Source organism: Callithrix jacchus, chromosome 6, assembly GCF_049354715.1.
Source record: "Callithrix jacchus isolate 240 chromosome 6, calJac240_pri, whole genome shotgun sequence".
Lineage (NCBI taxonomy): Eukaryota > Metazoa > Chordata > Mammalia > Primates > Cebidae > Callithrix > Callithrix jacchus.
In genome coordinates, this window is record NC_133507.1 from 24736349 (window position 1) to 24763860 (window position 27512).

General features: G+C 41.6%; 1 protein-coding gene across 7 annotated transcripts in view; it reads left to right on the forward strand.

Moving 5' to 3' along the window:
* Nucleotides 1–27512, forward strand: part of SH3GL3 (SH3 domain containing GRB2 like 3, endophilin A3) — a 293614-nt gene that overhangs the window by 170318 nt on the left and 95784 nt on the right. For 3 of the 7 annotated variants that reach the window (XM_035303963.3, XM_078326901.1, XM_035303964.3), the window contains exon 1: nucleotides 4742–5016. The exons of the other annotated variants lie outside the window; for them this stretch is intronic. In XM_035303963.3, coding sequence (XP_035159854.1) covers nucleotides 4948–5016 — 69 coding nt within the window. In that variant the 5' untranslated portion in view covers nucleotides 4742–4947. Of the gene's footprint in view, nucleotides 1–4741; nucleotides 5017–27512 lie in introns of those variants that run through there. 7 annotated transcript variants of the gene reach the window in all.

Genomic DNA, 27512 nt, shown 5'->3' on the forward strand with positions numbered 1-27512 from the left:
ACATACAGGAAACTAAAGAGAAAAATATGATGAACACCTGTACCCAATCACATAGATTAACAGGTGTTAACATTTTGCCATCTTTGCTTTATCTCGTTTTCTTTTTTCTGAAGCGTTTTAACAGACCGCATAACATTTCATCCCCAAGTACTTCAGTGTGCACATCTGAAAAATAAGGGCCTTTTTCCACTCAACCATGCTACCATTATCACACCTAACAATGATTCTTTATGTCCTCTTAATGCCCAGCCTATATTCAAATTTCCCTAATCTCGCCCAAATGCTTTTTATGGCCAGCCTGTGCGAACCTGGATCTAACCAAAGATCATACCTTGCATTCAGTTGTTCTGGTTCTTAAACTGCCTTTTTTCTTTTGGATTGAAATTTATGTAACATAAAGTTAGCCATTTTAAGATGAATAATTCAGTGGCATTTAGTACAGTCACAGTGTTGTACAATTATCATCTCTATCTAGTTCCAAAACATTTTCATTGCCCCAAAGTAAAATCTCATACCCTTTAAGCAGTTACTCCCCATTTCCCTCTCTACCCAGCTCCTGGCAATCACTAATCTATCCTCTGCCTCTGTGGATTTACTTATTGAATGGAATTGTACAATATGTGACCTTTTGTGTTTTGCTTCTTTTACTTAGCACCTCTGCCTCCTGGGTTCAAGTGATTCTCCTGCCTCAGCCTCCCAAGTAGTTGGGATTACAATGTTTTTGATAGTCATCCATATCGTAACATGTTATCAGTACTTTATCCCTTTTCATGGCTGAATAATATTCCATTGTATAAATATACCATAATTTGTCTATTCATTTATCCATTGTGAACATTTGGGTTTTTATCCCTTTTGGTTTTAGGACTAGTGCTGCAATGAATATTTACCCTAGTCAGCTCAGCTTGCTATAATAAAATACTAGAAACTGGGTGGCTTAAATAATAGATATTTATTTTTCAGTTATGGAGGCTGGGAAGTCCAAGATCAAGGCATTGGCAAATTTGGCTCTTGGTAGGTAGGGGCCCTCTTCCTGGCTTACAGATGACTACCTTCTCCCTGTGTCTTCACATGGCAGAGTGAGAGAGAGTGAGCACTTTGGCCTCTCTCTTCTTTATATGCACACCAGTCCCATCATGGGGTCCCTACCCTTGTTCCTCTTCTAAGCCTAATAACCTCCCCAAAGCCCTGCTTCCAAATACAACCATATTGGGAGTTAAGGCTTCCACAAATGAATTTGGGAGGACATAAACATTCAGTCCATAAAATACTGATTGTATTCGCATCCCGTTTTCAATTATTTGGGGTATACACCCTGAGTGGAATTGCTGGGTTATTCTTCAATATTTTAATCTTGAAGAATTTTTAACCTGTTTGCCTGTTCTTTTTTGTTTCTTTTTCCTTCTTGTTCTTTTCCCACAATGACATCAATTTAATAACATGACTAGTTAAGTCATCTCATCTTTTTGCTTGGCCTGATAGGTTCCTCTTGTTCTTCTTCAGTATGTTCCTCTGTGCCTTGCATGTCTTATAATTTGGGTACCATGTTTTTATTTTCTCTGAGGTCTCTTTTCCCCCCTCAGTTTACTGTTTGACACATTTGCCTCTTCTTTTTGGTATATGGACTATTTTGGGGGAATGTGCCCTCATTTTCTATTGGGAACCCAAAGGAGTTTCTGTACTTTGCTGCAATAAATCTATGTACAAGGATGTTTTTGCTCTTTTTTTTTTTTTTTTTTTTGAGAAACTGCTTTTGTTCTCTTATGCTTCAAATTCTGGTCATAGGCATCAGAATGTTTGTTGTGTTTCTCCTTCCTTATCCATGAATAGACCTAGTGTTGGCACGTAGACGTGATACCCTGGCCATTTGCAGTATACCACTGACGCTGGCACAGTGCCTTCTCATATCTGAGGCCAGAGGCTGAGCTGGCGGCACCACCAATGGGACATTCCTGGTCTGTGGCCCATGTCAGGAAACTCTTTTTGGCTGATGTAGTTTTTCTCTTCTATCACTATCCATTTCTTTCTTTTTTTTTTTGAGACCGAGTCTTACTCTGTCACTCAGGTTGGAGTGCAGTGGTGCAAGCTCGCTGCAACCTCTGCCTCCTGGGTTCAAGTGATTCTCCTGCTTCAGCCTCCCAAGTAGTTGGGATTACAAGCGTGCACCACCATGCCTGGCTAATTTTTATATTTTTAGTAGAGATGGGGTTTCACCATGTTTGTCAGGCTGGTCTCGAACTCCTGACCTCAGGTTATCTGTCTTCTTTGGCCTCCCAAAGTGCTGGGATAACAGGCGTGAGCCACCACGCCTGGCCTCTTCTCTGTCTATCCATTTTTGACAAGTGAAAAAAAAATGGATGTGGGTCTTATGGGACCTGAGGCTGGCTCTGAACAGTCTTTCGTGGATGCACACACCTGCCTGCAGACGCTGCTCCCAGGTGAGGAGGTTGCATGCCTCAGAATGCAGTTAGCCTGGGCATCTGTGCATCAGGCTGAGTTCCTGCCAAGGAGCTGCAGATTTGTGATGAATGTGGAACTAAAGTTATTGAGGAGACCAAGAGACTTGACCTGGGAGTGCTTATGTGGTTTGGATGGGATTCCTTGAGGCTTTTGTGGACGAGCAGTCCATGGGGTCAGGTTGTCCGTGGGTCACTTTAGCCCATATGATGTTCTTTGCATGAGTTAGAAAAAGATGCCTCTTCCTCAACACACTTTACTTCCATGCGTGGGAAAACTCTCCTACCCTGAGTTGGTGATTTGACAGCCACCTGCTGGAAAAGTGTATGATAAGTACACAAGTCTGCTGCAGGAGTGATGTGCTCCCTTCCATGTGGCACAGTTGTCACCCCCTGCTTAGCTACCTCTGGAGCCACTTTGGGTTTTGTGGCTGATGTTCACTAGCCACTGACTATGCATCTGAATTCCTTCCTATCATAGAAGATCCTTCTGGTTTGGGCATATGGTCAACTCTTTATTTGTAAGAGCTGTTGCTACCCCTTCTCTCCACTTTTATTAGTTTTCATGGGGACTTAAGTGAGCATCCAGGCACTGTTGTTGATCTGCATCTCTGATCCAGAAGATCATGTTAACTTTTGGACAAAGTTCCTGGATAGTTCTCAAGCTATGATGCTGTGCACCAGGGTGGAATGGGGGTCCTAAGAGTCCAGCATTGTTTGTCCTAGCAGCTTGTGGCAGCTCAGCTTGAGTAGCAGAATGAGTACCTTGTAATAGATATAGCTGTCTGCCTTTCAGATTATGGAAGGCTTCATTTCTTCTGAGTGCATTCTCATAGGCAGGTGTTACATCTTTTGTGACTCCAGGATCATGAGGCTCATTCTTGGGTTTGACTCTGGGAATCCTGCTCATTGGTCTGCTTTTCCTAATTATGTCAATGAATACCTACCTATGTGTGCAGTAGAGCTAAAGGAAGAAGGTGAAAACCACCTCAGATTTCCATGATCCAGGAGTAACTGCTGTGAACCTCCACTTCTCCATCCTGCTCCCATTTCCTGTTTCCACCCTCATCCAGTTTGCTTTTCCAGGATCTTTACTGCTTCCTTTGATGGGGGTGAGGACTCTCCCTAACCACCCCATCTCCTGAAGGAACTGTTGCCCCATCATAGCCAGCATTTGATAGCCCAAGGGCAAGTTTATGTATTTGAGAACCATGTTTTTCTTCTATAACTAAAAACCTGAAAATCCTTCAGTATTACATAGCCCAGTGTCTGTAGAGCACAATCGTTTTGAATTTCAGTCTGCTTCTGCTGTGTGATCTTGGGAAAGTCATTAACCCTTTTGGGCCACTATCACTATTTGAAATGAAGAGGCTGAACCAAAATGCCCTTTCCAGGGGAAAGCAAGTGGTGAAATTAGGCCTATTTAGGGAATAGAGAATAGCCTGTGGGACAGGTTTGTGCCTGTTTTTTGGTAGAGTTGAGTAAGAATTGTCAGAAGCTGATAGACAGAGGATAGATATATAGATAGGTGATTGATAGGTAAATGACAGCTAGATGATAGGTGATTGATAGATTAGATGATAGATGACAGATGATTGATAGATTAGATGCTAGATAGATAGATAGATAGATGATAGATAAAAGGGAACCAAATACTGTCTCTGTGCCCTGGGCATTTTTGCCAGGCAGGGGAAATTGCATCATTGGGGTCAGAGTTGTATGGCCCACAGAGGTCAGCTCAGAGGTTGGGAGGAGGTTGATGACCTTGTGTGGGAACCAACCTCAGGGGAATGAATGATGTTGGGGCCTCTTAGGGGCCTCCACTCTTGGAGTTTGGACTCCCCTTTCTCTGTGGGTCTAAGCTGGCTTCCTTCCACTGTGGAATTGTGCTAACACTGACCCTTTAGTGATTTTGCCTTTGTTGTTTTTTGTTTTCCGCTATCCTCATTAGCAGAGGTTTTGCTCTTATACACTTCATTGTCCCAGTGACTTCTTATATGCCAGTCACTGGCGGGTAAATGCCAGAGGGACACTGAGGACTCATCAGGAGGGCTCAGCCTTCTCTCAGAGAGGAAGCCAAGGTGGCCAGATTACGATCTGTTTTTTCTGGTAAATGTCCTGGGTAGGAAATGTTATTTGTGAGTTTGAAATATCCACCAAGGGCAGAGGGTGCCCTGAAGACAAACAGGAATCAAGTGGTCATTTTCTTGGCCCTGAAGTGATGCTCTGCCTCTGTGATGTCACAGTTGGCTCCTCACAACCTAGTTCAGCCTAGCACAGTACATGACAGTGGTCACTGGGTTTCTATCTGGGCAGGATAGCACCTGTGCATCAGGGAAAATAGACCAAGCTCTCACAAGGGCAGTATCATCCTTTGGAATTTGTTCATTTTAGTTACATACTCGTCAGGAGCTTTTAAGGGAATATGACCATTTTCCCAGTGAGCAGTGGCATAAACATTGAGGACTCTCTTAAATCAAAAGATGAATGAATGGATGGAATCTTTGCTGGGATAATATGCAAACCAGGTAATATGTGCCTGACCTGGATCTCCCAACAGGTAAGAAATGGGAAAATGTTAAGGGGGAGATGTTGGGGAAGAAGAGTAAACTTTGAAAAGCCATTCTCTTCAGCACAGAAGCACTGAAAGAAGTTGGAGATCTTCATGGTAAAAAGTGGGAAGCCCTATATTAGCAGGGAATGATGATTGACAGGGACCTAATGTGTGCTGGGTGGAGTCTGAGAATCCTGTGGGTAGAGAGGAAAGTGAGACATTAGAAGTCCTCCTGTATGTTTTGGAGACAGAGTCCCTTAGCTCACCCGGTCAGTAAGTTTCTCTTTCTTTCTCTCTCTCTCCCCTTTCCTTTTTTTTATTTTTTTGAGACAGAGTCATGCTCTGTTACCCAGGCTGGAGTGCAGTGGTGCGATCTTGGCTCACTGCAAGTTCTCCCTCCTGGGTTCAAGCGATTTTCCTGCCTCAACCTCGCAAGTAGCTGGCACTACAGGCCTGTGCCACCACACCAGGCTAATTTTTTGTATTTTTAGTAGAGATGGGCTTTCACCGTGTTAGCCAGGATGGTCTTGATCTCCCAACTTTGTGATCTGCCCACCTTGGCCTCCCAAAGTGCTGGGATACAGCTGCGAGCCACTGCTCTGGCCCAGTGTTTCTTGAATAAGTGAATTGGACTCTGTGGACGCCTTTCTGGAGAAAGCTTGATGGAGGGAAGTGGAAAGGACCTTGGAAAATTACCCAAATTCAATGAAGCTTTTTCCTAAATACCGATGGCTAAAGAACTTCAACTTGTCAGTTTCGTATAAAACACTGCATTGGACTCAATCTTCCTCTGAATTTAATGCTAGCGTTCCTTCAAAAGTCTTGACTTACTTTCTTTCTTTCTTCTTTTCTTTCTTTTTGCCTGCACTGTCTGTGCATTACAGTGCTGTAAGGGAAAGTTTTCTTGTGAAGTGATGTAGATAAGATTTAGAGGATCTGAACACCTCTCTGCTTTGGAACTCATGGGAGCTAAAGTGTAAATAGATTCACACATCTGACATTCAAAGTCAAAAATTCATGTGGTCTTGTCCTTTTCTGGTGTGTGAGTTGGTTTCAGAAGGGGCTTGGTGTTTGAAAGGTGCTGTAAGGAGTGGAAGAATCAATGCCATCTTCAGATGTTTGTTTTGAGTCACAGGCAAACCCTGCTTGAAGTCTGCCGGCAAGGCCTTTGAGTGACACAGAGCCTGACTTGTTCACTTCATGTTTGTCCAGCTTCCACGGCATGTGGAAGGAGTTTGTCTGCTTGGGAATATGCTGAATTAAGCAACATAACGAACCAATGAGAGGGGCCTAAAGCTTCTTTCAAGCTGGGCAAACCTTTAGTTGTTAGAAGCCCATACTTCCTATGTGGTGGTGTAGGAAGGACACTGACTTACCTGTAGGTTTCTTGCTAGAAAGTAGAATTGCGATCTGATCAATCTTTCAACTATTTAATTTATAGAAAGTATGGAAGATAGGGGGGCATATCAAATAACACTATGGGAATGTAATCCACTGGATGTGGAAATTCTAAAATACACCACATTTCTTTAGTAAATACATGGAAAGGAAAAAGATGGGGGGAAGTGGTGTTAATGAAAGAAACTTCTAAGGGACTGTGACAGATGCATTTGATGCTCTGCCCACATTCACTCCACTTCGACCTCTACAGCTTGCTGGAGGCTGCGCGCTGGGGACACCTGTGACCCTTTGCCCAAGGGCATTTATTCTGTCCCCAAGATTACACATGGTAAGCAGAGCAGAGTGTCAGAGAATTAATGGCTTAGAGAGTTAATGTCTCAAAGCAGTCCTCAGACAAAGATGGGTGGAGAGCTGGTGTACAAATACCCCAGCTTCCTTTCCTCTACCTCCCAGGGTTGGGGAAACTCTCAGGGGTGTCCTACACTGTTTTCTGGAGTTGCCTAGAAAGACTGAGCTTCCTTTGCCCCCAGCAGCAACACGCCCTTGTTGGTGCTCCTCCCCCACTGGCTCACTTTCCTACTCCCCTACCAGTTTCTATAGGGTCACCTCCCAAATAAACCATTTGCACTGAAATCATTGCCCCAGGGTCTGTTTCTGGGGAAACCAAAGTAGGACAGGGACAAATCAATCCAGTGCAACATGTGAACCTTATTCAAACGAACCATCTGTAAAAAGGCATTTATGAGTCTAATGTGGAAACATGATGGTAGATGGGATAATAGACTATTTTAAAGAATTATTCTTTAATTTCTTTCTTTCTTTTTTTTTTTTTGAGACAGAGTTCTCAGGGAGAGAGGGTTGGAGTGCAATGACATGATCTCAGCTTACTGCAACCTCCACCTCCTAGGTTCAAGTGATTCTCTTGCCTCAACCTCCTGAGTAGCTGAGATAAAAGGCATTTGCCACCACATCCAGCTTATTTTGTATTTTTAGTAGAGACGGGGTTTCTCCCTGTTGGTCAGGCTGGTCTCGAACTCCCAACCGTGGGTGATCTGCCTGCCTTGGCCTCCCAAAGTGCTGGGATTACAGATATTCTTTAATTTCTTTAGGTGTGATGTTGTTTCTTGTTTTTTTTTAAAAGAGTGCTTCTCTGCTGGAGAGCCACGTTGCAGTATTTACGATGAAATGATAGGATGTCTAGGATTTGCTTTAAAATAATCCAGTGGTGGTGGTGGAGGGGCACGGTGTGGGAGGAACCAGGGGATATAAGGTGGGCAAAACTTTAATAACTGTTGAAGCTGGGTGCTGGGGACATGGCAGTTCATTACACAGGTTTTGTAGTATATTTAAAATCCTTCATAGTAAAATGTTAAAGAAAACAAAAAATCACATATATACCTTTCTGGTCTCCCTCCTCTTAGGCAAGATTAAATGATCTTTTCCTGGCTATGTCATTGTGACACACCAGGTCTGTCTTAGGGTATCAGTGGCTCAGCAAGTGAATCCTTAGTGTCTCAGCTCATGGCCCTCGTCCATGCTGCTAGCCCTCACTTCTTCCGTCCCATCCACCCATCCCATAGCCAGACTGGAGCCTTTGGCATCACCCAGACCTGCTTTACCCTGAGATCTTAAATTCCATCCTGTAAGCTCCTGCCTTGAGCAATTCCTCTGGTTCTGCTGCAGCAACTTTCCAATCTGTAACCCCCCATACAATCATAACCCATGTGGTCTTGACTGTTAAGTACCAGAATTGCTGGGGAGGGTGAGCCTGGAAACCAGAGGTCAGGCCAGGTTGTGGGGCTTCTCCTGCACAGAGTCTTCAGCAATTCTAGTGGGATATACAAGAGGATGTTGTGACTTTGGCCTTGGCCAAACACCCCAGGGGTGTTGTAACTGGGGGGCCTCTGGGAGAGGAAGTGCCACCATGGCTCTAAGAGGAAGAATAGAAACTTCAGTCCAGAGGGATCCAATAAGGGAAGAGTTCAGTTCTCAGGGATAGAGTGTTGGAGAGAGCTTGAGTTGTTAGGGCATTAGCCAAATGGCCAGGGCTTTTCCAGAGGGAAGCTGGGATATCATCAGGAAATTAAGGCAGAAGCCTAATCCTGCGTACTGGATGCATGGGCCAGGTTTGGGTGGGTCTTCTGCCCAAGGCTTGCCACAGGTATTCCAGGCTTTGGGTAGCAGGAGGAATGGCAGAGCTCAGCCACTGGAAGGAATGGGCCTGTGCCCCCTGGGGCTGGTTTGTGATGAGCTTGGTCACTGGAACCGGTTGGGTGAGGGTGGTAATGGACAACCTGCAGGTTGAAGATCTTTTATATTTGGCTTATTTATTGAGAGGTCTCAGCTTTGCACATACATAGGAATCGGTTTTATTTTTGCTAATCACTGCTTTCCGCTGTGCTGAAGCAAATTCTTCTCTCCCTCTGGGCAGTAGGACTCTTGAGGATCCTTTGACTAGGGCCATATCTTTCCTGCCATGTTTAATAAAAACCTTTTTATTTCTGTATGACTTACTCTTTTTTTTTTTTTTGAGACGAGTCTTGCTTTGTTGCCCAGGATGGAGTACAATGGCACCATCTCAGCTCACTGCAACCTCTGCCTCCCGGGTTCAAGCTATTTTCCTGCTTCAGCCTCCCAAGTAGCTGGGACTACAGGTGTGTACCACCTTGTCTGGCTAATTTTTTTACTTTTTAGTAGAGACAGGGTTTTGCCATGTTGGCCAGGCTGGTCTCGAACTCCTGGCCTCAAGTGATTCGCCTGCCTCAGCCTCCCAAAGTGCTGGGATTACGGCTGTGAGCCATTGCACCTGGCCCCTTTTTGTTTTTAAAACATCAGTTTCCTCTCTCATTGACAGTTTGTCCTCAACAGCATTTGCAGAGATGGGATCCTGGCTGCTGGTAGAGGAAGAGGGTGCTGTGGTCAGGCTCTGCACACCTCCTCCCTCTCCCTCTTCTAGATGCTCCTTCCTTTGGTGCTGAGCACAGGAAGGACAGCTGGGGAGGCGAGTTCTATGTGTCTCCCACTTGTGGAGGGTGTGTGGGGATTCCTGGTCTTGCTCTGGTCCCCCCAGTTCTGTCTGACGCTGGTGTGGCATCTGTGTCTTCCTGTGTCCCGTCTGTGTCTTCCTGTGTCCCGTCTGTAATCCATCCTCTTTTCCCGATGCTGTTTCCCTTACCTGTGAAGCTGGCTGAACAGGCCATGGCTCCTTTCCTGCCTCTCTCCCAACCTGCACCTTCTTGTTGAATCAGGGAAACCGCTGGAGTCTTCTTTCATACCCTCTGAGGGCCATGGAGAATGGTATTCTTTCCCTGAAGGCAACTCTAGTTTTTGCAAGTGGTTTTCTTGGAGTCCTCTGAATTGGCTTTGGGGAAGGGAAAACATCCTCATCAGTTTCCCATGAGAATGGGAGGAAATAAGAACAGTAGCTAATTGGCGGGGCGCAGTAACTCACGCCTATAATCTCAGCACTTTGGGAGGCCAAAGCAGGTGGATCACTTGAGGTCAGGAGTTCAAAACCAGGCTGGCCAAAATGGTAAAACCCCATCTCTACTAAAAATACAAAGAAATTAGCTGGGTATGGTGGTGTGCACCTGTAGTCCCAGCAACTTGGGAGGCTGAGGCAGGAGAATCACTTGAACCCAGGAGGTGGAGGTTACAGTGAGCCAAGATTGTGCCACTGCACTCCAACCTGGGTGACAGACTGAGATTGGGTCTCAGAAAAAAAAGTTGCGTTAAACACATCTTTTTCCAAATTAAGGTTGTCTTTCTGTATTTAGGAATGGACTTTCCTCAGGATAGACTATATTCTGAGATGTAAAATTAGTGCTTCAAAGGATTTGAACAATTCTAAGTGCGAATTTTTTTTTTTTGTGTGTGTGTGTGTGTGTTGGGGGAGGGGTACAGTTTTCTTTGCTTCCATGATACATAGTCATTAGAGAAAAGCTTTGTAAAAAAAAAAAAAAAAAAAGAGGAGGGAGGAGAAAGGAAGTAAAGAAACATGAGTATGGATTTGTGTCTTCCATTTGCCTTGAATTGAATTTAATGTCATTAAAAAACTCATTGGCCAGCACAGCAGCTCATACCTATAGTCCTAGCACTTTGGGAGGCCAGGGAGCATGGACCACCTGAAGCCAGGAGTTGGAGACCAGCTTGGCCAACATCACAAAACCCTGTCTCTACTAAAAATACAAAAATTAGCTGGGTGTGGTAGTGGTGTGTGCCTGTAGTCTCAGCAGCTCAGGAGGCTGAGGCAGGAGAATTGTTTGAACCTGGGAAGTGGGGGTTGCAAGGAGCTGAGATTGTGCCACTGCACTCAGCCTGGGCAACAGAGCAATATTATATCTCAAGAAAAAAAAAATAAAAAGAAAAATAACTAATACAAACATAGCACAGTTCTAAGCATGTTAAATATTTTAATTGATTTAATCCTTGTGATAACCATTTGGAGTAGGCATTATCCTCATTTTATAAATGAGGAGTCTGAGGACCAGAGTGGATATATATGCCCTACATCACACAGTTTATGAGTTGGCAGATATGGGACTTGAACCTTGTCTTTTTGGCTTCGGTGTTACATGTCACTCCTGTCATCCTGAAGGGCCCTTCTTTTCCTCTCTTTATATTGATTTCCTCTCTTTATATTGATTGAGTGGGAGGCAGAGGAGTGGAAAGGGCAGGGGACCAGTTCTGACACCTTTTGGAAAGTGGTGCTATAGTAGCAGGCATCATGGCTGGAAACTTTTTGGTGACTCTGACTGTGGACTATTGTGACCTTTCAGTCATTAGCTTTGGACCTTAGCTGTGATTCCAGGTCAGGAGGAAAGTTCCATTCAACTTGCTATTTCTCATCTAGCTCAGCAGTGTTGATAGGCCTGGCTCTTTTCCTGAAGCTCTTTTCGCCAAGCTGTTTATCTTAGGACTTCTCTTTCTTTTCTGCCTGCCCAGATCCCATGCAGGGCAGCTCCCTTTCTCACAGACCCTGGCAAACCCCTCCCCTCCACTGTCTTTTCTGTGTCTTCTGCCAACCTCAGCCCTGAACCCCTCTGACAGTTGTCTTCTATCCAGGGACTGCCAGGAACTACCGGAGAAAATCTTATAATTGTGCTGTTATATATTTATGGCTTCAGCTTTAAGATAAGTGACTAATCACGTTAAGATAAGTGACTAAGAGAAGTACTGGAATGGCTTCTTCTTCTGCTCTTTGTTATGACTCTTGCAGACCCATTACAGCCCCAAGACTCCATGGTATTAGTCCTATCTTCTTGCCCCTCATCTTCATGCTCTCTTTTACTGACACTAATTTATGCAAGTTGGCCTCTTGTTTAAATCCTCCCCTTGACTCTGTCTCCTTTTAGGCCTCCCCTATCTCACTCTTTTCTTCACTGCTGGACTTTTATATCTCTACCCATTGCTTTTACTTCCTGATCACGTATCACTGTCAACCAATGTAATCTACTGTCCCCTCCATCACACTGTGGATCTACTTAGTTAAGTTACAAATGTCTTCCTAAAAGATGAATCCAATAGGCATTTGTGTCTTTATTTTTGACAACTCGGCTCTGTTGTGCATTTGACCACCTCCTTCTTAAAACATCTACTGTGATTCCTACCACACCACTGCTGGTTAAACTCTTAACTCTCTGTTCACTGTATTGTATTTTCTGGCCTCTCTTTCTCTGTCCACCTTTCTAAAATCAGTGATCACGATGAGTTTGCTTCTAGTCATCTTGTCTTTTCACTTAGTCCATGTTTCATGTATGATACCATGACTCTCATGACAACCCATGTGATCACCTCTTGATAATTCCTGTTCTGACATTTCTCTTGAGCTTTAGACAGCCTATCTGGACACCTCTACTTGGACACCCCCACACACCTCAAATTAGTTTTCAAAAAAAAATTTTTTTAATCCATCCAAACATTTTCATCACTCCAATTTGCTAGAAACTGTAAAACCAACCTTCATCTTTGGGCATGATGGCACTCTGGAGCGGATTACCTCAGCTTCAATCCTGACTCCTCTCTTCAGTAGCTGGGTGAGCTTGGGCAAGTAAGCCAACTTCCCTGTATTTTAGTTTCTGGAAATTAAGCATATCCTTCTTAAAGGATGGACATGAAGATGAAATTAGATAATAAAATCAAAGCTCTTGACAAAGGACTCAATATGTGGTAACTTCCACCAAATGCTGTGTTTTGTTATTGTTGCCATTATTCTATTCATCATTCATTCAACAGTGATTCACTTGGCATTATGTTAGGGACTCACTCCACACGCATCTTTCTACCTTCTGTAGATTTTTACTTCCTAAGTGCTCTAAGATCTGTCAGTCTCTCTGCACCACCGTCACTCCTCAGGGTGGGGCCATATTACTTAACATCTACATTGCCATCTCTCCCACCTATTTTCTCTCCCACTCCAGGCCATCTTCCTCACTGTGGCCAGAGGGATCTTCTTAAAACAAGGATGGTCACCCCCTGCTGAAAATCCTTCAATGGCCCTTCAATATGAACTTGCACTGCTTCCCATGGTCCATCTGTGTCTGCTGTCCTAGCTCTAGCCATCTGGAGCTGCTTGACAGTATCCACATCATGCCCTGTTGGATTATCCCTTTGGACCAGGCCCATGTTCTTCCCTCTGCTGAAATAAGCTTCTCCTCCACCTCCCTCTGTTGTCCTCCTGGTGTTTTGCTTTCTCCTGCTTTAAGATACTGTTGAAGTATCACCTGCTGCTTTAGAAATTTTAGGAATTTTTACCTCTGTTTCATTCCTTTTCTCCCCACCTGCTCAGGGTGGGGGATTGGTTGCTTCACTCTCCATGTTTTTATAGCATTTTGTACATGTCTTGTCTCTCATGATCTATCTTTCTTATTTCTAGGTTTTTTAATATCTAAGGCCCAGAAAGGGAGATTTACAGTTAGCAGTATTTAATTCACTGCTTAACTTGTTAAAGTCATAAATGTAAAACCTGATTCTACCTTAAACTTTAAAAAATAACTTATGACTCTTATAAATTAATTGGTAAATCTGATATTTATGTTAAAATGAAAAACACTTATCTTTGAATGATGTTTAATTTATAAATTTAACCAATTAAATCCCTCAGTTAATAATATTTATAAATTCTGTTAATTTCCTTTAAACATTTTAAAGTGTAGTCATACATGTAATCATATGTTCAATTAGTCATCCAGTTCTCACAAAGATCTAAATCCAATCAAGGAAACAAATGTCATTCACTAAATAAATGTTTACTCAGTGCCTAGCATGTGTGCTAACTGCCCCAGACTTGGAGACTTAGTGATTAATAGTCAATGAAATGGCTACCAAATGGTAAATACCAAGAATCATGCCAACCGTAAACCTTAGTAAATAATTATTAGTGTTTTAACTAATGTCACTGCAACCTGAGTAAAAGCATATAAAATCCTGTCAGTACATAGGATCTTAGAACAAACAAATACACAACAATTACATAGCAGGGCCTGGCCACAGTATGAGGAGATCTGAATAAAATCCTAGAAGATGACACTAGAACCCAAGAGCCTTGCAACTCCCTGATATTTAAAAGCTGCATTATTTCAGGGAAAGGTACCAGTCTACTGAAAAATGGACACAGATCATCTGAAAGGGTCTGCTGATGTTGCAGCGACTTGCCAGCTGAGATGAACTTATTCTGGAAGGTGCACCCACAGGCTGAGTCCAGGCCATAATCTCCAGTCAGTAACATGGAGCTTGACTTTACTGTGGTTCCCAATATTTCGTCGGGTAACCACAGCTGGCCTGAGGTGTCATTGTGCTGTCCTTGATTGGGCGAGTTACTTGGAAATGTGAGATAAGGAAATAAGTCCCTGGTGTCAATGCTTCTGTACTGGATATAATGATAGTAATAAGGATATATTGATAGTAATAAGCTTTGCAGGCATTTTTAGGTGTTTTGTGCTGCCTCCTTTTGAGTGCTTCCTCCCTGATCACACTTTTGCTGGAGTTTACAGAGCAAGCTAGCGTTCATAGATGAAAACCAGGACCAACGTGGCCTTCAGGCCCCATGTGCTGAGCCCTGTCAAATACCACATCTCTCTCCACTATTGGTCTTGGATGAAATGCCGCACCAGGGGCCTAGAACCTTGCTTCTCGAGTGGCTGTCCAAGGACTGGAGGTTGAAATCTGGAAGTGTTCGGTCTTTGGCTTCTATGGTGAGCCTTAACCAATGGGAGAGGATAGGATGGCACTGGGCGGATCAATTTCCCTTCCTTTCTCCCTTCCAAGGACTAGTGTGAAGTGCAGTTTCTTCAGCTTTTTCTGAGAAAGTCCCATGTCCTGATGGACACACTTGCCTAGTGGCCTGGCTTGTTTTGAAGGTGGCTAGTGCAAGTCACACCCTTTATCACACAATCCTTGCACTCTTCCCTGGCCTTGCACTCTCTTTCTTCACTCTTACCGTCCTGGGCTAGTAGCTCACACAATAAATTGTCGTCACCTTAATCCTTGTCTTGGGCTCTGCTTTCTAGAAGACGGGGACTAAGAAAGGCCCTTTGAAGAGAGTTATACTCATGGATTTTGGAATATTTTTCCTTGTCCTCTGTGTATCCCTGAAACTTAGTACTTTTTGGAATTGGCTTATGCTGTTAATGACCTTTAGACCAGAAAATATTACATTTTAAAATTGCTTTTACCTTTTTTAAGTGTTCCAAAGTTGTATGCTTATCAAATAAACAAGAACTCTGCAATTCTTTGAAGGGCAACAGTTTTGTAACACCGTTTTTAGCAAAATTAACAACTTTATGACATTTATAAAAGTAAATGGATTAAATTTGTAATTATTGTCTGGAAAAACTGTTTTTACATTTTATGAAACTTAAGCAACTCAAGTTATGCAATATTTCATACATAAGCTGAACTTTAATTTTAGATTTGTAAAGCATTAATACATCATAAAAGTACTTTCTGTGCTAACATTTTATTCTCTTCCTGACTTACATATTTTTTTAAAAAATTCACTTTGCTAATCATGATCCTGTTTAATATTCTTGGGAAGGTTAGAGGTGGAATTCAGAGTGGGATTATTGGTATCACAAGATGAACAGACATTGAAATGTCAATTTATTCAATTTCACGTTTGGGTGCAAGATCTTAGTTACTCATCCTACACATGAGAAAACCCGTCTTGTATTTAAGACTTATTAGGGCTCTGGCTGGGTGCAGTGGCTCATGTGTATAATCCCAGCACTTTGGGAGGCCCAGGTGGGCAGATCACCTAAGGTTGAGGAGTTCATGACCAGCCTGGCCAACATGGTAAAACCCCATCTCTCCTGAAAATACAAAAATTAGCTGGTGTAGTGGCTCATGCCTGTAATCCCATCTACTCAGGGGCTGTGGCAGGAGAATCTCTTGAACCCGGGAAGCTGAGGTTGCAGTGGAGTACTGTGCCACTGTACTCCAGCCTGGGCAACACAATGAGACTCTGTCTCAGCGCTCCCCTCAAAAAAGAAAAAAGACTCACTGGCTTCTTTTTAGGCACAGTTTGTAGGAAAGGAAGGAAACCTAATAACCCATTAGAAAAATAGATGTTTTATAAATAATGTTAATTGCAGCTATTTCACATTTAGATGGATATAACCAAGACTAAGTAAGCTTCACTCTAGGAATAATATAAGCTGTTAATCTGAACAATAATTTCAAGTTGCTGGAAGATGCGGTATGATCAAGTGACAACTTTGTGTCAAAATTATAGCCTTTTCCCAAGGGTCTAATGACTTTTTAGGAATGACCTTCACCTGGGTGGGATGCATTCCCCTCATCAGTGTGTGGAGCTGGACAGTAGATCAGCATCCCAGAGCTTAAGGGTTTGCAGAGTTGGTGATCACAATCAGCAGCACCTTCCTTGGGTGCCCCAGGGAAAGCGAGTAACCACTGCCATGTTTGGTGTAGTGGTGAGTGAAGGCATCCCACACACAGTAGGAGACACGAGAGGCTGGGGCCTCCACCTCCAAGTGTGCATGCTTCCTGGATTCAGCACGTGTCTCCCACATTACCCAGGACTAGGACTTAATGCCTTACTTATGTCTGTGACTTTTGGAGCATGAGGCTGTGCACATTTGGAGGTGCCTTATATATGCCTGTGTGAATGAATGAATGGATGGATGTGAATAAATGAATGGACCTGAGGTTTTTGTTTTGTTTTGCGACAAAGCCTCACTCTATCACCCAGGCTTGAGTGCAGTGGTGCCATCATGGCTCACTCTGGTGTCAACCTTCTAGGGCTCAAGGGATCCTCCTACCTCAGCCTCTCAAGTAGCTAGGACTGCAGGCATGCTCTATCTTGCCTGGCTAAAAAATAGATATATTTTGTTGAGAGGTGGTTTCACTATGTTGTCCAGGCTTTATTTTCAAGTTAAGACTTCATATGTCAAATCCATTTTTGTTGGTATATATTTTGTTTGACATATCAAGTTAAGACTTCATATGTCAAAACCAGATAAATGCTGGTTTCTGTTAAATTTAACAGGTTGGCCAGTGCTGGTTCCTGATGTAAGAACCATATTTACCCTTTTAAGAACACGATTTAAACTTCTGGAGAAAGGAGGAGGGCAAAGATCTTTAAAGAGGAGGCTGCTTTTATGATGTCTCCCTGGGGATTTAACTCTAGAATAAGTATAAATTATCAGTTGCTGCCTTAAAGGAGTTTACAGTCACTTTGAAGAGATTCCTCCCCTCACCCCAGTCAGTTTCACTAAAGCTATTTTAAATTATACCCTTGGAAAAATTAAGCCAAAACACTGCACGGATATGTTTGGTGTGGAGTTCATTTCTTTCATTTGGTCCTTTCACTTTGGGCCCACACACTTTGGCCGTCCTGTAGGGAGCATGCCTGGATTCGAAGTGAATATATTAATATATGTGTTCACCCATCAATGCCTTGTGTTGAGGAAAAAACAGAAGAGAGTGTCATGGAAGGCTTAAGGATTCTTTTTTCCTTTTTGCTGATACAAAGTGCTTTTTGTTATTCAATGCATGTGCCATCATCAGACAACTTCATCCAGAATGCACAGCAATTCTGTAATATAGCTCTGCCTGGTGCAAAATACCTCATTTTGTATAGAAATGCAGAATTGCTTCATGTAGATAGAATAGAAAGAATCTTTGCTTTATTCATGTATGAATAAAACGTCTTTGTTCATGGAAGAGAAAAGTGCCTCTTATTGTTTGGAAGCTGTGTGAATTTTAAATTAAGCTGATGGCCCACTATATTATATCTTTCAGTGGAAAAAAATTAGCTTTGCTTATTTAAGTTTGGAATCTACTGTTCAACCTAGTGGCCTAAATTATTTTTGCTTTGGATTTTGGTTATTATGTAAAGACATTGTATTTGCCACAACCATTGCCTATTATTGAATTGCTTTAGCAAAATTTTATAGTCCTAATTTTAAAAATTGCTTATTTATTTCCTTGTCCCACATAAGATTTGAAGTAGCTTGCAAAAAAATTAAAAGTACAATGTAAATAAGAGTCATAAATCATGATCAGGGAAAATGTAAATATTTTATGGAAAAGTCAAAGCTTGTAGAGGTATGTGCAAGTATATTTATGTGTAAATATATATGTAAAGCATCCATGAAGTTGCTGTGTGGATCCTCAAATGTGATGTTGAGCTTCCTGGCAGCCAAAGTGAAAAACAGAAGGCCATCAGTTAATCTTTTCTCTGGGTTTGCAAAGGACTACGTAGAGCAGATCCACCATCAAGCAGGGGTACGGCATTCCTGCTTTCCCAAAAGAAAGCTGGCCAATCAGAAGAGCAGACTAAATAAGGGGATGCTGTAGATCCTGGGACCCCAGGGACAGTGCCTTAGGCTTTTATCTTTATAGAAGGTCCCACCTCTGGCAAGTGACCTGTAGGATTACAGGCAGAAATAGGGCTGGCAGAGTGCCCAGTGTCCAGTCACAGAACCCTCCAGCTCCAGATGTAAACTTTTGGCTTTCTTAAATTGTTCACTGGTTCTTAACAAAATGAGAAAATAAGAACAAATAAGCAAAAAAAGTAAATTTCCTTCAAATCTGAATTTATGCGATATCAGATATTATGTTCTTCCTATTCTTTTAGTATTAAAAGTTCGTCTTTAAAATGAAAACAGCAGCAATAGTTTTTTTTTTAAGGTTGTGTTCTTTCCTGGAAAAATGAAAAAAGTTGGAAACACTTTGTATATAGTAATAATAATAATCACTATTACTACTACTATGGGTATTTACTGCTTATAAAATCTAAAAGTCTAGACATACCTATTTCTTTTGGGCTCCAGAGCATCTCTATCAGCTGCTTCATCTCCAGGATCCCAATGTTTCCAGCATTCTCTCTCCCAGGGTGCTGCGCACCTGCTGGTTCCCTCACCCAACACCTCTTGGGACCCAGGAAGCCACACCCTTGACCTTTACCATGCTTCCTGGGCATTTCCTCCTACCACCCCCATCCTGGACAGGGCTGGTGTGCCATCAGGCCTTTGTGTTGCACAAGCTTTCAGGATCCACTGTAAGAGGGGAATTTGACACTTGGAACAATACTGAACCTAAAAGGAGCCAGGCCTTGGATGGACACTCACTCCCCATGAGTTTTTGCACCATGTCAGCACTATAAACTCACTGCAGTGGGAGTTTCACATGGACATGGGTCTTAGGGGAGCCTTGACAGGTCTTCTCAAGGGGGATAAATGCCACCCACTATTTAAGGGGACTTGATCCCATCCATGCTTCTGTCCATTAATGGGTGATTTTTTAATTCTTCTGGAACTCATTGAGAAATGTTAAGTTGTTGAGAAATGTTAAGTTTATGAATATTGATGAATGCTGAGTATGATAGAATATATTAAGTAGAAATATATTAAGTTTTCTTTTTTTTATTGCATTTTAGGTTTTGGGGTACATGTGCAGAGCATGCAATACAGTTGCATAGGTACACACATGGCAGTGTGTTTTGTTTGCTTTCTCCCCTTCACCCACATTTGGCATTTCTCCCCAGGCTATCCCTCCCCACCTCCCCCTCCCACTGGCCCTCCCCTTTTCCCCCCAATAGACCCCAGTGTTTAGTACTCCCCTCCCTGTGTCCATGTGTTCTCATTTTTCATCACCCTCCTATGAGTGAGAATATGCAGTGTTTCATTTTCTGTTCTTGTGTCAGTTTGCTGAGAATGATGTTCTCCAGATTCATCCATGTCCCTACAAACGACACAAACTCATCATTTCTGATTGCTGCATAATATTCCATGGTGTATATGTGCCACATTTTCCCAATCCAGTCTATCATCGATGGGCATTTGGGTTGATTCCAGGTCTTTGCCATTGTAAACAGTGCTGCAAAGAACATTCGTGTGCATGTGTCCTTATAGTAGAACGATTTATAGTCCTTTGGATATATACCCAGTAATGGGATTGCTGGTTCAAATGGAATTTCTATTTCTAAGGCCTTGAGGAATCGCCACACTGTCTTCCACAATGGTTGAACTAATTTACACTCCCACCAACAGTGTAAAAGTGTTCCTTTTTCTCCACATCCTCTCCAGCATCTGTTGTCTCCAGATTTTTTAATGATCGCCATTCTAACTGGCGTGAGATGGTATCTCAATGTGGTTTTGATTTGCATCTCTCTGATGACCAGTGACGATGAGCATTTTTTCATATGATTGTTGGCCTCATATATGTCTTCTTTCGTAAAGTGTCTGTTCATATCCTTTGCCCAATTTTGAATGGGCTTGTTTGTTTTTTTTCCTGTAAATCTGTTTGAGTTCTTTGTAAATTCTGGATATCAGCCCTTTGTCAGATGGGTAAACTGCAAAAATTTTTTCCCATTCTGTTGGTTGCCGATTCACACTAGAGACTGTTTCTTTTGCTGTGCAGAAGCTGTGGAGTTTCATTAGGTCCCATTTGCCTATTTTGGCTTTTGTTGCCAGTGCTTTTGGTGTTTTGTTCATGAAGTCCTGGCCTACTCCTATGTCCTGGATGGTTTTGCCTAGATTTCCTTCTAGGGTTTTTATGGTGTTAAGTTTTCTATAAGTAGAAAACTACTTGGGGCATTCCAAAGTGGCAGGACAATGTGTAAATATCACACACTGGTTAAAACAATTCTATAAGCTATCTGACCCTGCTCCCGTGGCTCCCTTGTGGAGAATACTTTTTAGGTTGTTTGTGATCAGTGGTAAGGGGGACCAGATGCGTACTTGACGTTTTTTGTGTATTTTCTGAGAAAATACCGAACACCTGTTTGTTAACAATGATCACCTATTCAGAGAGAATAAATGCATGGGTCAGCGTCTACTTTGGGCCTTCAACCCCGAATGCTGTCAGCTCCTGAGGCTCTCGGTTTGGAAGGCTGCTGGAACCCCGAATAGACCCACTTTCTTCTTCTATCTGGTTGTGTCTGCTTTTCATTTCGTTCAGGGCTGCCTGGGTGGGGGTCTCTGCGGCCGAGCTGAATTGATTTTCTGTAACCCAGATGCATTGCTATTAGCTCCTTGATAGTGTAAGATAAAGATGTTTAAGTCAATTAAGAAAAAATGTGCTTAATACTCTTTTCATTTACCTTAACTCCACAATTATTAAATATCAGTCTAATTCTTGGCTGCTGCAGGGTCTGGGCAGTTTTCATTACGAAACTACTCCTAGGGTGAGAGGTCTCCTAAGTGCCTGTGTTCCCAAAGAATTTGCTTTTGTGCGGCAGTCACAGCCTGGAAGCGTGCTGCTTTCCTTGCTCCTGGTGTCAGAAAAGCTACTTACTCCTGGTGCTGATGGTAGCTGTTCAGATTGGGCTTTCCTGCAGAGTAGAATTAGAAAGGTCCTCTCTGTTCCTGCCTGTGTAAGGGAGCCAAACAAAAGGCACCAGACAGAGTAGTGGTAGGGCAGCATCATTTCTCCCTGACCTTTACCATCCTTCTTCTCCCTTCCTCCCCGTCCCTGTCTCCCTGGCCTCCCTACTCCAGCTCCTCCAACACTCTCAGTGTAGTCAGCGATCTGTTTTCCTACCTTTGCCTGGCTGCCACCTCCCTCCCTCCCTCTTCCCTACCAGTGCCTCCAGATGAGGTGCTATTCTACGTGGACCCCTTACAGTACTCTAACTGGCAGATGAATAAACCACCAGCAATATTGTTCCTGCTTCCCACATTTAACAAAGTTTCTATCTTTTTTTTCCTAAACTTTAGAGCCATTTGAAAATAATCTTTTGGAAATATATTGGCTTGTGATTCGACTTGAATGGGGGTTTAAACGGTGAATTGTGGTTGGGTAAAAGCCTAGCATATTGGAGAAGTTAAATGTTTTGACTGGGGTACTTAATTTGAGATTGTTAAGAATAAAGTTGCTTTGCTTTTCTATAAAGAAATACCTGAGACTGGGTAATTTGTAAGAAAAGAGATTTAATGAGCAGAAAATCATAAATGAATAAGGACAGTAAATGGATGATCATCGTAAATGACTAATCATCATAAATGAATGATTATGGGATGCACAGAAATTGCAGAACACGGCTAGCTATGGCATAGCTCTTATCCTAGAGGGAGTTTCAGTTCACTTAGGTTAGGACATAGGAAAGACAAGGAGAAACAACCAGTCCATGAGGATTATTTTTCATGCTTTGTTCCTTCCATCTGCACTGTTCAGTAGCCAGCTTCACTGTGCTTTCCTGTAGTGGGTGGGTAGAGATCGCGTATAACAAGTACCTGCGCATCAGTGGCTCAAGGGCAAAAATCTCAGTGCCTAGAGTTTGGGATAATATTATGTGAAAAACAATTTTTGCAATATAATGAGATGTGACACTCCTCACTTTCCATAACAAGGACTCCTCACTTTCTAGAACAAATCCTTTGGATTTCCAGACCTAAGGTAGAATATCTCCCTTGAAAAACTTTTCTCACCAGCAATTCAGCCCTCTTTTTTCCAGAAGTGCTTAGAAGCTAAGTTGCACTGAAAATACACAATGAAGTGTTTAGGAGTAAAGGGGGCATCATAGCTGCAATTTATTCTCAAAATGATTTAATGGAAAGAGTGGAAAGGGAGGGTTGGAGGGAGAAAAGAAAGAGAAAATTGATAAAATAAATGAGATAAAATTGAGGGAATCTGGTGAAGTCTATTGGAGCATGCTTTGTGGCATTGGGGAATTCTTTGTTACATGCTTTCAACTTCTCTGTAAACCAGACGTTATTTCAGAATAAAAAGTTTTTTCAAAGGCAAAAGCAAATTGTTTGAATTCTTACTCAGTTTAAAATGATGAGATGATTGCAAAAAAGGTTGTGTTTCTCTATCTATAGGGGTAAATGGTGGTGCTTTGCAGTTTAGGGTCCATTCCTATGGAAACTGCATTTGAGGCAGGTGTTTGTGAGTACCTTTTGACCCCTTGACATTTAAGCAAAGGAGAAGTGAGTTCCTCTTATTTGCAGCTGTTAGAGGTCAGACTTCTGCTTGTTGGATGTGTCAGGCTGGGAAATTCCCCTCACTCCTCACCCCTCACCCCTGAGATGTCCGTGTCCTAATTCCTAGGACCTGTGAGTGATAACGTATATTAGAATGATGGTATGAGGATGGCAGCAAGAGATTGAAGTTATGTGAGGAGAGGTCAGGGTCCAAGGAATGCACGTGACCTCTAGACGCTAGAAAAGGGACGGACACAGATTCTCTTGTTAGCCTCCAGAAGGAACCAGCTCTGCCAGCACCTTGGTTTTTGCCCTGGAAGACTGGTGTAAGACTTCTCACCTCTAGAGCTGTAAGAAAATAAGTCTGATTGTTTTGCCACTGAGTTTTTGATAATTTCTTATAGCAGCCAGAAGAAAAAAATCTACTAGGTGAGTGGATTCTATGCCCAAGATCATAAGTGAAAGTGAGGCCAAGCCATGAGCTCTGGATCACTGCATTAGCATATCAAAGAATTGTCCTCTGGCTGAAATTGGAGGCTTTCACACTTTGCTTAATTGTCTGTGCCTTATTTTGTTCTCCAGCTTTGATCACATGTATGACAAATGGAATCGGAATGAATTCCAGAACTAGCAGGTCAAGTGCTTGACATGACTTCACAGAGATGTCACAGATGCTTGGGGAAGTGCTTTGCTTGACAGTGCCTGTCTTTAGGTAGCAAGATATTATTTTGTCCTGGGGTAAAGGGAGCCCACGCAGGTGGGACGGGGAGGGGAAAGGAATGATAGCTGATGCCTAGGCAGGTTTCTCACGACCTGTGTGAATTAAGGACCCCTTTCCATAAGGGACTTTTTTGGTGTATTGACTTAAATTTAGTTTTATTATATTGGTACTTAAATATGTATAAACATAAAACTGAGTGTTAACTTATAGCTTTAAGACAACTATAAACTTCAAACATTTCAAATTAAATGCAAATAAAATTACAAACCTGATAAAATTCAAATTAACATCACAGAGTTAATGTCATGGATAATGTTTTGCTGACTCTAAATTGGTGTTCTCAATGTGTTTTCACACACACTTGAGAAGTTATGACACATTATCTTTGTTTCTGCTGAACTATGTTTAATTCACTATAAAAATATCATTATGTTGAAAGAAACATAAACATCACAGTAATTAATTGATTTACCAAGAACAGTTTTCAGACTCTAATGCAAATATCTAGTTGGTTTCATCTCTGGAAAAATAAAAAACAGACCAAGATAAATCATAGTGTTTAGTGATGTATATACTTCGGGGATTAAAGTAAGCCTAGGAATAGGCTACCAGAGGAGGGAGGAAGTTGTGTTAGAAAGGGATACCTGGCGGGGCTTCTGAATTACTGGCAAGGCTCAATTTTGTGATGAGCATGCATTTCTTGAGTCTCTTTTTTTCTGTGATAGTTTTAAGGGCATAAAACATAAGTGTACACACTGTTGGATTATTATAAAATAAACACTAATGTTACCCATCAAGGGCAAGAACTAGGACATTGCTAGCATCTCAGAAGTTGCCATTGTAGCCTTTTATAGTTATATCCTCCTCTTTCCCCAGCAAAAAACTACTATAGTATCTTTTGTGGCAATCACTTACTGCTTTTATCTGTAGTTTTACAACCTAAGAAGGTGTATTAGGCCATTCTTGCATTGCTATAGAGAAATACCTGAGACTGGGTAATTTATAAGAAAAGAGATTTAATGAGCTCATGATTCATGAGGCTGTACAGGAAGCATGGCAGGGAGGCGTTAGGAAGATTGCAATCGCAGCAGAAGGTGAAGGGGCAGCAGGCATGTCACATGGAGAGGCAGAACAAGGGTGGGGGAAGGTGTCATACACTTTTAAATGACAAGATCTCACAAAAAGTTACCATGACCAAGATAGCACCAAGCCATGAGGGGTCTGCCCCATCATCCAAACACCTCCCACCAGGCCCCACTTGCAGCATTGGGGATTACTATTTAACGTGAGATTTGGGTGGGGACAAATATTCAAACTGTAGCAGGAGGCATTCCTAAATACTGTGAATTGTATTTTGCCTATTTTTGAACTTCTTTAAACAGGGCCATATTGTATCTTTTGTGTTTAACTCTTCGCTCAACATTTTATGTTTAAAGATTCACCTGTGTTGTTCACCTGTATAACTGTAATTCATTTTTATGGTGGTATAGAATACCATTGTATAACTATGCCGTACTTTAATGAGCTATTCTCTGTGGTTAGACTTCTGGGGTCTTTTCAGCTTTTGGCTATTACAAGTAATGCTGCTATGAATATACTCATACTTATCTCCTTGAGATCTTATATCTAAAAATATAATTGATGGGTCATCTGCTGTTTATTGCTAGATGATGACACCTTGTTTTATGTATTTCCCTGATTTTGAATGAGGTTGAGGATCTTTTCATGTATTTATTGGTCATTTAGATTTCCCCTGTTGTGAAGGGTCTGCCCAACTATTTTGTTCATTTTTCTCTTTAATTTTCTGTCTTACTGATTTGTAGGATATATGTTCATTCTGAATATAAGCCCTTGTCAATCGTATGTCAAAATTATTTATTTTGCAGATCTCTCTCTCTCTCTCTTCTTTTAAAAATAATTTTAACCTTTATTTTAGATTCGGGGGTACATGTGCAGGTTTTTTTAATATGTGTATATTGCATGATACTGAGGTTTGGGGTACAGTTAATTCTGTCACCCAGGTACTGAGTATGTTACTCAAAAGTTAGTTTTTCAACCCTCACCCCCAATTCTCCCTCCCCATTCTGGTAGTTCCCAGTTGTTGCCATCTTTGTGTCCATGAGTACCCAGTGTTTATCTCCCACTTACAAGTAAGAACATGCAGTATTTGGTTTTCTCTTCCTGTGTTAACTTGCTTAGGATAATGGCCTCTAGCTGCATTTTTTGTTGCTGCAAATTACATTATTTCATTCTTTTTATGGCCACATAGTATTCCATGGGATGTAATACCACATCTTCTTTATCCAGTCCATTGTTGATGTGAATCTATCTTTGCTATTGTGTGACTAGTGCTACGATGAACATACGTGCGCATGTGTTCTTTTGGTAGAAATGATTTATTTTCCTTTGCGTATATGCCCAGTAATGGGATTGCTGGGTTGAATGGTAGTTTCATTTTAAGTTCTTTGAGACATCTTCAAACTGCTTTCCACAGCAGCCAAACTAATTTGCATTCTCACTAACAGTATAAAAGTGTTCTCTTTTCTCCACAGCCTCATCATTATTTGTTGTTTTTTGACTTTTTAATAATAGCCTTTCTGACTGGTGTGAGATGGTATCTCATTGTGGTTTTGATTTGCATTTCTCTGATGATAACAGATACGGAGCATTTTTGCATGCTTGTTGGTTGCTGGTATGTCTTCTTTTGAAAAGTGTCTATTCATGTATTTTGCTCATTTTTCAATGAGGTTATTTTTTTTTGCTTGTTCAATTGTTTAAGTTCCTTATAGATTCTGGATATTAGACCTTTGATGGATGCATAGTTTGCAAATATTTTCTCCCATTCTGTGGAATGTCTGTTTACTCTGTTGATCATTTCCTTTGCTGTGCAAAAGCTCTTTAGTTTAATTAGGTCCCACTGGTCAAGTTTTTGTTTTCATTGCAATTGCTTTTGAGGACTTAATCATAAATTCTTTCCTAAGGCTAATGTCCAGAATGGTGTTTCTTGGGTTTTCTTCTAGAATTCTTATAGTTTGAGGTTTTATATTTAAATCTTTAATCTATCTTGAGTTAATTTTTGTGTATGGTGAAAGGTCGTGGTCTGATTTCATTCTTCTGCATGTGGTTAGTCAGCTATCCCAGTACCATTTATTGAATAGAGAGTACTTTCTCCATTGCTTGTTTTTGTGAACTTTGTTAAAGATTTTAAGTGGCTGTAGGTGTGCAGCTTTATTTCTCAGTTGTCCATTCTGTTCTATTGGTCTACATATCTGTTTTCGTACCAGCACCATGATGTTTTGGTTACTGTATCCTTATAGTACAGTTTGAAGTAGGGTAATATGATGCCTTGAGCTTTGTTCTTTTTGCTTGTGATTGCTTTGGCTATTTGGACACTTTTTGGGTTCTGTGTGAATTTTAGAATAGTTTTCTCTGGATCTGTGAAAAATGATATGCTAGTTTGGTAGAGATAGTGTTTAATCTTTAGATTGTTTTGGGCAGTTTGACATTTGAATGATACTGATTCTTCCAATTCATGAGCATGCAATGTTTTTCCATTTGTTTGTATCATCTATGATTTCTTCCAGCAGTGTTTTGTAGTTCTCATTGTAGGCATGTTTCACCTCCCTGGTTAGATGCATTCTTAGATAATTTTTTTGTGTGGCTGTTGTAAATAGGATTGCATTCTTGATTTGGCTCTCAGCTTGAATGTTTTTGGAGTATAGAAATGCTACTGATTTTTGTGCATTGATTTTGTATTCTGAAACTTTACTGAAGTTTATCTGTTCTAGGAGCCTTTTGGTGGAGTCTTCAGGGTTTTCTAGGTATAGAATCATATCATCAGTGAAGAGAAATATTTTCACTTCTTTTCCTATTTGGATTCCTTTTCTTTCTTTCTCTTGCCTAATTGCTCTGGCTAGGACTTCCTCTTCTACTCTCTTAGTGGTATCTGTTGGTCAGTGGAAGTCCTTAATTCTAGTGTAGTCAAATTTATCCTT